General features: G+C 35.7%; 3 protein-coding genes across 4 annotated transcripts; 2 read left to right on the top strand and 1 right to left on the bottom strand.

Annotated features, from left to right (window-relative positions):
• Positions 1-1,784: 1,784 nt before the first annotated feature.
• Positions 1,785-4,737, bottom strand: LOC115452757 (nuclear hormone receptor FTZ-F1 beta). The gene is made up of 4 exons (XM_030181356.2): positions 4,526-4,737; positions 4,211-4,326; positions 3,112-3,266; positions 1,785-2,668 (listed from the first exon to the last, which is right to left on the bottom strand). Exons 2-4 carry the CDS (start codon positions 4,296-4,298, stop codon positions 2,561-2,563), a joined length of 351 nt encoding a protein of 116 aa, XP_030037216.2. The 5' UTR covers positions 4,299-4,326; positions 4,526-4,737; the 3' UTR covers positions 1,785-2,560.
• A 497-nt stretch (positions 4,738-5,234) lies between these two features.
• On the top strand, positions 5,235-7,826 carry LOC115452758 (juvenile hormone esterase). The gene is made up of 3 exons (XM_037446437.1): positions 5,235-5,682; positions 5,749-7,007; positions 7,266-7,826. Exons 1-3 carry the CDS (start codon positions 5,497-5,499, stop codon positions 7,426-7,428), a joined length of 1,608 nt encoding a protein of 535 aa, XP_037302334.1. The 5' UTR covers positions 5,235-5,496; the 3' UTR covers positions 7,429-7,826.
• Positions 7,827-8,279: 453 nt separating this feature from the next.
• On the top strand, positions 8,280-11,504 carry LOC119192631 (acetylcholinesterase-like). Of its 2 annotated transcripts, none has more exons than XM_037446435.1 (3): positions 8,280-8,564; positions 8,852-10,110; positions 11,282-11,504. In XM_037446435.1, the coding sequence occupies exons 1-3, from the start codon at positions 8,343-8,345 to the stop codon at positions 11,469-11,471; spliced, it is 1,671 nt and encodes a 556-aa protein (XP_037302332.1). In that variant the 5' UTR covers positions 8,280-8,342; the 3' UTR covers positions 11,472-11,504. The 2 variants fall into 2 exon arrangements, with proteins under 2 accessions (XP_037302332.1, XP_037302333.1); XM_037446436.1 differs by having other exon boundaries at positions 8,285-8,564; positions 8,852-9,049; positions 11,282-11,496.
• The last annotated feature ends 2,005 nt before the right edge of the window (positions 11,505-13,509 follow it).

Genomic DNA, 13,509 nt, shown 5'->3' with positions numbered 1-13,509 from the left:
TAAAAAAACATGTACTTACTCGAGCAATTTTTAGAAGTGTCATATTTAAGTAAGACGATATGCTGCGCATACCTACGTGATTTTCCGACATAGTATGTTATAGCAACAGACATACTAATACTTAGTTCTCGTTTAGAATATTTTTCAGTTTACGTGTCAAATAATAATATAAAAAAATAAGAATGCAACCATTATTGGTTTGCAACCAATGCGTTTGCACGCGTTATTAAATGGCGTCTGAAGACATGGCTTACCATTCATATTTTATTTATAATGATGCGTTGTATTTTAAGAGTGAGCAACAAAATTGTTTTGTAGTATATCAATAGCATAAAACGTATAAGGCTTCTATTTTCACACCAATAACTTACGGTTTTTATCAGTTGCTACAACGCTTTATTGAAACAAGCAGTCTTGTTGACGCTTACCGACATGATAAGGCAATTTATTACAATATGTTAAATTACTCTAAAACTACAATTTACTTAAATGAGAATATTTTTCTTTATTATAAAATAATAAGTATTGCAACAAAGATACTATCTTGCTCATAGCAATTTCTTATAAAACGGCAGTGAGTTACTGGTTCTCGAAGCTGATGAACAGCTTAATTACAATAATTTGTGCTAATTCGTAGCATAAAGAAAAAGCGTATCAAAATATAATTAAGTATTCCAATATATCGTTTCTTTATGCTAAGTATTGCTTCTTGATAAAGTAATGAGAATATGAAATAATTGTTGGTGAAATACAAATATTACTCAAATCTATGCAAATGTTTAGTATTTCAATAATATTTTGTGGTTTTACAAAATAAGTAATGAAAAGTCAACAATTTATAAATTAATAATATTTGTTTTTCATCAACACTAAATAAATGATAATCATGAATGCAAGAAGAAAAGTGATTTACAAAACGCATACAATAGTTTTTCATAAAACTGTTTATGACAAAAATAAATTTCGAAGGTTTCACCCTCTGTTATACTTAACTACACTAAGCTGCACAAATATTAACAACATATACATTACAATGTTAAGTAACTTACACGAAATGGCAATGATTATAAATGTGGCCCACATAGAAAATCCTAATATTTATAATAAATTATATTAAAGTTTACAAAATAATGATCGATTTTATATCAAAAATATTGTATTAATCGATACTTATTGGATTATCGATCATAAGAATTAAAGGCGTAAGGTTTATAATAATCTTTGCGATTAGTAAACCTCGATAATTCTTCAGGTTTAGAATAATTAATAGTCTGTTTACATCTCATCGATTGTTTATGTTCTGTGAATAGGTTAGCAATCGTTTTATGAACTAATCGATAACAATATTTTTCGTTTTTAATGTCTATATTTTTGTCTTCTACAGAAACTGTCTATACATCATTATTGTGAAGGCATTATGATTGTAAAACATGCTTTTGGAATACGCCACTTTCATGACTTCATGTATACATTTCTAAAATTGTTACAAATATATATATGTACCTACAATATAAACGCATGTGGCAGTAAATCGTTGCACTAATACAAATGTGGCAACTCGGGTAATGAATGTCGATGTACTTTTTATAGTTAGTTTTATCGATTAGAGAGCAAAATCGATTTTTAAAATCGGTGAATTGTTAACTTTGCTTCTTATAATTGCAGAAATATTTATTCAGTAAAACAAACTTATAAAAATACTAGGCTGTTCATAAAATGAAATATTTATAACGATTTTATTATAAATGAATTATTGCTTAAATAAAAATACAAAGATTTATAAGTACAAAGATAAATGCACACAGTATATACAGAATTGGCAAACTTTATAGGAAGTATCAATAGGAATTTGAAAATATTTTGATAATTAAAATATGCAAAATATACTAATAATAATGTATGAGAAATTGGCAATATATAATAAATATTACTTCAATATTTTTCTATTAATTACAAGTCCATATTTCCATTGCACGTTGTTTATTTAAAATCGATAGCTCAATAACACACTGTAAACTTTGTTTATCAATAAAGAGAGATTGGTTTAGTCACATGGTTCTATTGTATAAAACAAACATTTGTTAGGTTAAAAGCCATGGCATAAGTGATTCTAATTAGACTACGGAAAATATGTACGGGAGTTTCAGAATATTCTTGTGAATAACACTAACATGCTTACAACGAAAAATCTTATCATTGTAGACATTACTAATTGTAATTTTGAGCATTCATTTGTTATCGTAAGAGATGACTACAAAATTAAATTTGTATGTATTGTACATTAAAAAAAGTGATTTGTAATTTATATAGAAATTTACACGAAGACATTCGGACCAAAACAGTTTATTACTATTTATGTTATAGCAATCGATTTGCTTAAAAGCCTAGAGAAAGAAATTGTTCTTTATTCTTTGCAGCATAAGACACCTTATAGCATATTAATATTTTGGTCCTTCGAATTCTTAATTTCCAATCACGTAAAGCGGATATCAGATACCAGTCCAATTAACTTGTCTTTGTGACAAAAAGTTATTCTTCGCACTACTCTATTTTTCAAGGTTTAATGATCTCCTCTCAACAGTTCCATGAGAAGATTGAAGCTCGGCCCGTCTCCATCTTTGCCTTTGTTTGCAGGGTTGAGCATTTCCTTTCCCACTTGCATAAAAAACTGTGAAAAGAAAATGTTCTCATTAAAATAGAAATTAAGATAGGGTGTTTAAGTTATTCTCATTTTTAATAGCGTCAACTTTGACTGCGATTGTTTAGAACAAATACAATAACGTTTGGATCATGACAAGATATTCCCACCGCCCATAAATACAAAATATATAGAACAGTCATTAATGCGTTATCCGAGTTATACATAAAATGGTTATAATGATGAAAATATCCAGTAACAATAAATTTTATGTTCAATATAAATTATAGAAAAATATAACACAATCGAACAAGTGAAAAAGGCTGTCAATATAAGCGTGTATGTGTGGTGTTGTGTGTGGTGTATGGTGTGTTTTGTATGGTGTGTTGTGTATGGTGTGTTGTGTATGGTGTGTGGTGTATGGTGTGTTGTGTGTGGTGTATGGTGTGTTGTGTATGGTGTGGTGTGCGTACCTGGCAGGTGCGCTGCAGCTCGGGTATGCGCAGCAGCAGCTCGCCGAACTTGGCGGGCGTGGCGGGCGAGTGCGCGGCGATGTAGGCCTGCAGCGCCGCCAGCGCCTTCTCCTGCGACGCGCGCACCTTCTCCGCCTCGCGCAGCTCCGGCGCGTCTGCCGCACACACGTACAATAGCTCAGTGTGCTCGCAATGTGCCAAAACAACTCGACTCCGTGTCGTTTTAATGTGATTGGTTGAGAGATTTACACGTGACTGACAAATTGGTCTCTCGATCAATCACAAACATCGAAAATTACCTAAATGACATCGATGTATGAGTCGGGTTTTTTTGGACATTCTAAGGGGCTGTTTCCTTCTAATAACTTAATATTGTTGAATACATTTTTGGCTTTTATGATATTAACGGCTCACTTTTATAAAAGATCTCAATCGCTAAATTAGGATCAATGCCAAGAATAAGCCGATCGATATAAGCAATCTGTGACCATGTCGAACAAACTTTATGTTCATCAGATTTGTAAAATACATATTTTACGATATGTCATTTTGCATTGAATTCATCTAAAAAAATTCACTTTCGGCGATTGATCATACCGATATCGAAAACGTAATATTGTCCAAGTTGCTACACTAAGTATTGACTTACGTTAATACATATTGACGTCACGTTACTTAAAAACTCGTTAAGTCCAGTAATTAGAGTACTTTCTCTCCAGGTGCGGTTCAAAAATTCCTGTAGTACCTACTAAAAAGGAACGATAGTCTAGTTGGTTGTGGAACGTACTGCCGAGACAAATGTCCGCAGGTTCAAATCCCAAGGGCACACACCTTTGACGTTTCTTAAATTATATGTGCATTCTTTGTTAATTATCGCTTGCTTTAACGGTGAAGAAAAACATCGAAAGGAAACCTTCGTATCTGAGAAGTTCTTAAAGTTAAGTTAGTAAAGTTACTTAATTGCTGTCATAAGTAATATATGTAAATAATTGTGATCTTATTTAAGATATAAGCGTGCTCAGCCATGAACGTGATCAAAAAGTATTCACTAGTTAAATCAGTTATAAAAAAAAATGTTTCAATTTATTAAACTAGTTACCTGATGTGAGCAATACGATGACCTTCAAAGCGACGTATTCGTAGCGATCCACTCGTAATCTCCTCAAATGGTCTGTGAAACTCAACATGCGTTCTATACACGGCGTTAGACCCAACCTACAAACAAATAACACTAATATAATTATAAAGAAATAAGTATATTTTCAATCGTCCATATTCCAGAAAGAAACAAAGCTTTCATAATTCAAATACAGTCGCATTACAATCCATAAATGTAGTAGTATTCTTCAAAACAGGCTATGGAGAAATTAACACTTTGTGATAGGTATAACAAATAATGTCAAGTATATCTTACTTAGCGCTCTGATGTAGCGTGATCCCTCTCTCACCGCCCACCCTTACTTCCCCAGGAGTACTGACTCCCCGATAACAGCACGACAGCACCAGCAGCTCGCACCAACTATTGATCAGTAGGCAGATTTGATCGTCGATCTGCAAATAATAAAAAATTATATTTATGTGGACATCATAACAGATTACAATCAGTATATTCTCAAATACATGTTGAGTTTTTCTGGATTGTAGTTATAACTATGTTCACACATCATTGTTACTAATTAATAAGAAATATAAAATATGTTAGCTCAGGTAAAGAAGACGATGTAGGAGTTGTATCTGACTTGGGTGCTGTGGATATTATGTTTTTTATTGAGCATGGGAAAGTATTATGTGTCGAAGTGTGAACCCAACTATGCCTATTGTCAATACGGCCAATATTTCCTGTAGGGATTATGCGGCTCTCAAAAACTAAACCATTTTTTTTGCGAAATGCTTGTAATTATATTTTGCGCCCTACATTAGAGTGGTACAAGATATACTTAAAGGAGATATTATGGGTATACAGAAGTTGATTATTTCTAGACTTCAAATAAAATGAAATAACTATAGCTGATAGCAGACCCGCTTTACCAAACTCAGTTTCGCTTTATATTTACTGTTGACAAAATAAACGATTTCGAGGTCAACCATTAAATCGACAGCTGCAATTAACACTACGCTAACTTCAAAATGTCAACTTTACAAGAGAGACGTTTAAAGTGAAAAATAAGATAAAATTTATAGCAAAAAAAAAAAAAAGATTTTGTAAGTTTATAAAAGATAAAGAAATAATAATTTTGTTTTCTAAAAGAAATTAGCCAAAAATCGACTTAGCCCAGGCTAATTGCAGCTGCCGATTAATAATGTATGTGAACTGTTCAGTTAAACGTAATTGTTTAATTACATTTACGACACACAACAGAGAATAGCGTGAAAAGTATTTAAAATATGATTGGAGTGAATTGTGCTTGCGTTCTAATAGGTGCTCTTTTACTGCCAAATATTGTAACTGGCGAAAAACCGTTATTAAAAACGAGGCTGGGGTTAATACAAGGCCTGGAAGCTGACGATGGAGATTATTATATGTTTCTAGGCATTCCTTATGCGAAGATTAATGAATCGAATCTCTTTGGTGTAAGTACATATTTTATAAAGTAAAATTCTCATTAGTTATATCTAATGTGTATTATTAAATTTCAGGAATCTCTCCCGCATCCACCGTTCGATACAATATTTGAAGCCAACGACGATAGCATAATGTGTCCACAAAGAGAAGAATTTAACCAAACAATTCAAGGAACTATCAATTGTCTAACTTTAAACATATACGTGCCTAAAACAGCAAACTCTACAAATAAGCTGCCAGTGCTACTTTATGTTTATGGAGGAAATTATATAGTGGGGTTCAATGGCAGATATATGTACGGGCCGAAGTATCTAGTGAGGCATGATATAATTATAGTTGTGTTTAATTATCGTCTTGGTCCTTACGGCTTCTTGTGCCTTGACATACCGGAAGTTCCTGGAAACCAAGGATACAAGGATCAAAAGAACGCATTAAGATGGGTCTATAACTACATTGAAGAATTTGGAGGCGATCGAAATAAAATCACTTTAGACGGTCACAGTTTTGGAGCAATTAGCGTTGATCTGCTTCTGCATTCAATGAATGAAAACGAAAAATTATTCGATAAAGTTATACTACAAAGTGAAGGTTCTTTATCTCCGTATGCAAAATTACAACGGTTACACGAAAAAAGTGTGTTAAAAATGGCACGACACTTGGGCACTAACACTAATGACGTCCGACAAGCGATAACATTTCTTTCTTCTGTGAATTCAAGTTTAGTAATAGAAGCATCGCTTAAAGTATCTATTGTATACAGCGATTGCATAGAAAAGACGTTTAATAACGCATTTAAATCAATGTCAAACTCTGACTGGAACATAAAAGTGCCTGGAGCGAAAAATGTATCCTTTATGATAGGAAACACTGAAAATGAATTGATTCACGTCTACGGACTCGATATTCCAGAAATTTCCAGAGACTTAGATCAAATATTGCGTTCATCTAAATATTCACCGTTAACAGCGATCGACACTTATGAAATTGCAAAAATAATTCACGGTTTATCTAAAATGAACGGAATGTATAATAGGAAAATCAGAAATAAATTGAGCCAATATGTGGGAAAAATGACATATTTACGCATTTCAAAATTAAATATGTTAAAATACTTGAGGGGTGGAGCCAGAAATGTTTTTAATTACATGTTCTCGTATGAAGGGCAAAGGAATTTTTTGACAAACAAATTAAACCTTACATTGAACGAAGGTGCCACACACGCAGACGAAATTTCTTATTTATTTGATTTATTTTATATGGTAGAACCGTCTCAAGGTGACAGATTGATTATCGACCGCATGACTACATTGTGGGCTAATTTTGTGAAATATGGGTAAGTTTTATTGTTACCACCAAGTACTTAGGTAATTTTAAATATTCTAAAAAATGAAACTTAAGTGAAACACAACAATATAGTTCAATAATGACCCCAAACAATAAACTATGGGCGTTAAAAGTTATAAATATCGACTAGTAGATATAAAGGTAATAAAATACTTTTATAGGAGTTGCATCCTGCGTCAATTGAAATCGTATTAAATTTTAAACATAATCATTTTATATGTGTTACATTAGAATTATTCAATTACAGAAATCCAACTCCTGTCACGACGGATCTGTTGCCAGTAAAATGGCTCCCTTACACGAAAGAGAAGCAGAACTTTCTGGACATAGATACAAATATGAGTTTAAAGTCGTGGGCATCAAAGGAGTTAATACCTTTTTGGAATTTATTTTACAAATATGGCAGATAACAATTACCGCGTAGACTTATCCAAGGTTAAGGTCAGAGGCCCCTATGCCGTCTTCGGGGGCATTTCCGTCCACGGGGGCATGTTCGTCTACAGGTGCATATCCATCGACGGGGACATATCCGTCTTTTTGCAATTACAAGCTTTCTATTCGAAGGTAGAAGTAAGAGAGTCAAAAATTTTCTTACTTCATCTATACGGCTACTAAAACTGCCCTTTGATTCGCCCCTATAAACGGAATAGGGCTCTCTGACCTTACAAATTATTTTAAATAAAATATGTAAGGTAACTTTATTTTTTCTGTCCTTATAGCCTTATACCACTTTAATTTGGGGTTGGGTCCACAAGTTACAAGATTTTCTGCATTGTACCGATTTTGTAAATACAACTTTTGTTACTCTTATATAAAATAAAAGATTGGATTTGCTCTGCGCCATCATTCTGGGGAAATAAGTAGTTATGTCTAAAGCCCAGTGATTGCGCTGACTATAACGACTCAAAGTTCAAATCTGGATATATTAACACATATCATATATATAATCACTACCTGCACCTTTACTGTTTAATCACTCAGACGAAAACCACAAAGAAGCACAGTTAAAAAATATTTTTGTAATTCGGTATGAATTCATTTGTTACATGATAATAAAATATATTTTCATGTACTAGGTTCTTAAAGGAAAATAATAAAATATATTTTCATGTACTAGGTTCTTCTTGGAAAGCACCTGTGAAATCATATGACAAGGGTGTTGCAAACTAGACTAGTATTGTGTCAATTCGTTACACTTCTCTCGATACAATTACTGTATAAAGTGTACACCAGTACCTATTTTATTTATACAAGTGGCATTCGTCACAAAGTCCAGGTGACAAACAAAACTGAAGTACTATTTCGAAATTAACTTCGGATAATCATGACGTGCATGAGAAAATATTTTTACCTTTTGCTGGCAGCAGTGGTATTGTCTGGAACACTAATTGGGTTAGTTATAAATAGTGTTATAAAGTGGAATTCAGTCGATCCTGTCATAAGAACTAAGTTGGGTAATATAAGAGGTTTAAAAGCTGGTAATGATGACTATTCTATGTATTTGGGCGTGCCTTATGCGACGGTGGACAATGAAAACCCTTTTGGTGTAAGTACAATATTATAAAATTTTATATGAAAGACATTTCTGTTTAAAAATATGATGCCAAATCAGTGTGTATAATAATCGATCGCAGTGGATTAAACCTTTCCCACAGAAAACACACACTTTCGTCATAAGAAGGCAAAGTGGAAACACTGAGGTTAACGACATTGCCTAAAATATCTATCTCTTGTACCAACAGCTATACATATATTTGATAGTTTGATTACTTTGTTACTATTGACCTTCTACTTTCAAAATAATAATGCTCGTCATAAAAATTCATTTTGCAGCGGTCCATTCCATTCCCTAAATTTGAAGGAGTGTTCGACGCCAACGACGATAGCGTGATGTGCCCGCAAATAGAAGATTACAACCACACACTAACTGGATCGCTGGATTGCCTTTATTTAAACATCTACGTACCAAACGTGGCGTCAGTACAAAATCCTCTGCCCGTACTAATCTATATCCCGGGCGGACGTAATGAGGTTGGTTTTCCAGGAAGACATATTTTTGGACCCACATTTTTAATGAAACAAGATATAATACTCATAATAATAAGTTTTCGTTTAGGTCCGTATGGATTTATGTGTCTTAATACGCCAGAAATACCGGGTAATCAAGGTCCCAAAGATCAACTTTTAGCGCTCAAGTGGATAAGTGAAAATATAGACGCGTTTGGTGGAGATCCGCAAAGAATAACATTAGCTGGCGCTAGCGCTGGCGGATTACATGCAACTTTACATTTCATGCGCACAAAGTATCCGCTGTTTCAACAAATCATCCTCCAAAGCGGTACAAGGGCGTACCCACTAATAATGACAAATTCAAACGTCACTGTACCCCACAGAATAGCTGAGGAACTTGGACTCAAAACAGACAATACGAGTGAGGCAATTAAATTCTTAACTATTCAAGATCCCTTAGCAGTTATAAAAGCATCGAGTAAACTGAATATACGTTATAAAGTATGTATAGAGAAAGAATTCGATAATGTCGAAAATTTTATTACAAGGCACATGGCACATATCACTGATATACCAAGTATCAGAAAGATGCCCATGTTAATAGCACAATCGAACAATGAACTACTGCATCATTACGCGTCAATAGATTTCGATAAAGCAAACAAAAATATAATCAAAAATATATTGGACGCTTTATTTGACTTTGGCGAGGAACGGTTTGAAAGAATAGAAGACCAGGTTAAACATTTTTACATAGGTGACGAGGAAGTGAGTAATAAAGTTAAACAAAAAATAATTGACTTCGCTTCGGACACGGTACATAACTACCCAGTAAAGATAAACATTGAAAAGTTTATTAAAAACAACGTAAAGAAGTTGTACTACTATGTATTTTCGTATTTTGGAGAAAGAAACTTTATTAGACAAATATATGGAGTGAACGACTCATTTCAAGGAGCTGCTCATCTTGACGACCAAGGATATCTGTTCGACACGGTACCTATTAAAGACAAACATTCACCAAATGACCAACTCATGATAGATCGTGTAACCACAATGTGGGCCAACTTTGTTAAGTATGGGTGTGTATTTAGATCAAAATGTTTTACAAGTTGTAACATATGTATAAATCATTGGTTCACTATTATAGGGTGTTATATTCATTTTTGATTATGTTGGAAAAATGAGATTTATTATTTTTATGTTGGTAAAATTTTAAAAATCTAATTTATGGTTCCTGTACGGTGCAACCGTACATTTCCTTAGGTCAGCATTTATTCGCTACGCGTGCATCCCAATTACTTCAATAAAAAGCAAATGAATTTCATATCACAGCACAGTACATTTAAGCTATAAGAGCAAAGTTCATACTTGACCACGAAAGGCAGAGTTAACATTCAGCCTACAAAGGCCGCACGCGCGCTAACTTTTCATATCATCAAACTATCAAGTTTATCATCAAGTTCATTTCATCAAGGCTTTACACAATGCAAGTTTTATAAAATTTACAGCATTACAAGTATCATATAAATACTGTACGAGTTACCAAGGAACCGTACATTATTTTTTTGTCTTTTGAATCGCATTATGTTTTGGTCCTTCGAGTATAATTCAACAAAAAAGTGTTAATGCGACGTACTGTACGCGTGAACTTTGTTGTGTATCTCGAGTAAAATAGCAATTATCGGACACAATCAGTGACTATCAGAGTGTGTGACTGTTATCAAGAGCTGACCAACAGTCACCAAGGACATCGGCAGCCTTTTTTGTTCTTTCGGAATTACTGGATTTTTTTACTGAGAAAGACATAGAATCATAAGACATTATAATTCATTTGTACAAAAATATAATATACAACCACGTAAAAGTGAACCAGTCAAATGTTGCACACGAACACTTCGTTTTTCAAAGTGATCTACAAAGAGGGTCCTACATATTGTATTTTGGCAACGGACTAACCGGGAATAGAAAAAATATAGATTATGATACGTTTATGAACTATATATGTATACACGACAGCGCAGTATTATGCTGAGTGGCCACCGACCTGCCACGACCACGGCATGCAGCATCACATTACATATTATCTTCTTACATAAAATTATTTAGTACTTTTATGTTTATAATTTTAGAGTGTACTTTATTTTTTTTTTACTTCTGTATATTTATTGTATCTGTCACTAATAAAATATTTTTCTTGCTTCCTTTATCCTTTATTTCAAATATAAGCTAAACTTATTTTTTTATTTTCAGAGACCCACAACCGACAACATCTGAATTACTGCCACTGGAATGGAAACCGGTTACAAAAGATTCGCTTTTTTATTATAATCTTAGTTTAAATTTGAGCACTGGGATCCAACCGTTCCCGAAAAGGATGGCTTTCTGGGACTTGATATACAAATTGTATGGCAAATACGAAAGGTTACCGACAACCCATTAAAAGCATTGAAATAAAACTATTTTTCGGATTTTATCGTAGTTTTTATATTATGATTTTCTCTCGACGGTTCAAAGACTTTCATTCCTGGTCTTCATAGTCACGGGGGGACTGAGGTGTTGGTCGTCCGAAATGTCAAAGTTACAATATTTACCTAGTATCTACATTTTATAATTAAGTATACATCATCATCATCATCATCATCAGCCTATATCTTTGTCCACTGCTGGACATAGGCCTCCTCCAATATACGCCATTTTACCCTGTCTTCGGCCTGTCGCATCCAGTTCTTACCAGCGACCTTTCGCAGATCGTCACTCCAACTAGCTGGAGGGCGTCCTACACTACGTTTGCTGAGCCGTGGTCTCCACTCAAGAACTCGTTTACCCCATCGGTTATCGGTTCTTCGACAGATATGCCCTGCCCACTGCCACTTCAGTTTGCTAATCCTGTGTGCTATGTCGGTGACATTGGTTCTCTGACGAATGACCTCGTTACGAAGTTTATCCTTCAGAGAAACTCGAGCATAGCACGTTCCATAGCTCGCTGAGCGACTTTGAGCTGGTGGACCAGCCGTACTGTGAGCGTCCACGTCTCGGCACCGTAGGTCATGACAGGTAGGACGCACTGGTTGAAAACCTTCGTTTTCAGACATTGTGGTAGAAGTGACGAGAAAACCCGACGCAGTTTGCCAAATGCGGCCCAGCCCAGCTGGATTCTCTTTTAACCTCCCTCTCAAGGCTGTTTTCTTCCTAATTGCAGAATCTGCCCAAGGTAGGTGTATTCCGAAACAACTTCGAGAAGGTGGCCATTGACAACGATAGGTCTTGGGTCTAGGTGGTCATTGATCATAAGTTTTGTCTTATCCAGATTCATTGTTAGACCTATTCGCTGTGAGGCCGAAGCTAGGCTGTTTAGCATTTGTTGCAGTTCCTCCAGTGTTTCTGCAATTATCACTATGTCGTCTGCGAATCGCAAATGCGAGATGTACTCACCATTTATGTTAATGCCCATACCTTTCCAGTCCAGTCTTGAACAAATCCTCCAGTGCGCTTGTGAACAGTTTTGGGAAATAACATCCCCTGTCTCACCCCTCTGCGCAGCTGAATGGGTCCCGACTGCTGGTTCTGTACTTGGACACACATAGTGGCAGATTTATATAGACATCTCAGCACTTCGACATAGCGATAATCTACTTGACAACGCTGTAAGGATTCCAGGACAGCCCAGGTTTCGACAGAGTCGAAGGCCTTCTCATAGTCCACAAATGCCAAACACAGGGGCCGATTATACTCCTCGGATTTCTGTATAATCTGCCTCACTGTGTGTATGTGGTCTATGGTACTGTATCCTCCGCGAAACCCAGCCTGCTCCGGGGGCTGAAGCTCGTCGAGTCTCCTAGCGAGGCGATTCGTGATAACCCTGGAGAACAACTTATAGACGTGGCTAAGGAGTGAGATGGGCCTATAATTCTTTAGAAGGGTTTTATCCCCCCTCTTAAAGAAAAGAACCACCAGACTCCTACTCCACGCCTTTGGAGTTCTCCCACAGTGTAGAACGGTGTTAAACAGCTTTTGTAGCTTCTGTATGACAGGAAGGCCACCTGCCTGCAGGAGCCCGAAGTAACTCCGTCCTCACCGGGGCTTTTCCATTTTAAGTTGTCTCAGAGCCAACACGATCTCGCCTTGGTCGATTTCTGGCAGATCGTCGCTGTAGTGGCGCGTCAGGGTGGCTCTGGGATCATGGTCGACATGCCGTGGATAAGGAGCATGTGCAGCGTATAATCGACCATAAAGTCCTCAATCTCGGCAAAAATCTCCGACTGTGACGAAACGGTTTTGCCCTTTTGTGTCGTTAACTTCGTCAGGTGGCTCCTTCCAAGCTGCTGAGCAAATACCTTAGACCCTCGGTTTCGCTCTATCGCTTCTTCAATGAGGCGTGTATTGAAGCTCCGAAGGTCTCGGCGTATCATTTTGCTATGCGCCTGTTAAGGTCTGACCTCTCTGACGAAGTAACTTGGGTGCTTTCGCGTCTATTTGCA

The sequence above is a fragment of the Manduca sexta genome, unplaced genomic scaffold, assembly GCF_014839805.1.
Source record: "Manduca sexta isolate Smith_Timp_Sample1 unplaced genomic scaffold, JHU_Msex_v1.0 HiC_scaffold_3012, whole genome shotgun sequence".
NCBI classification, from domain to species: domain Eukaryota; kingdom Metazoa; phylum Arthropoda; class Insecta; order Lepidoptera; family Sphingidae; genus Manduca; species Manduca sexta.
Note: the sequence above shows the minus strand (reverse complement) of the source record. Positions and strands in the feature narration are given on the sequence as shown.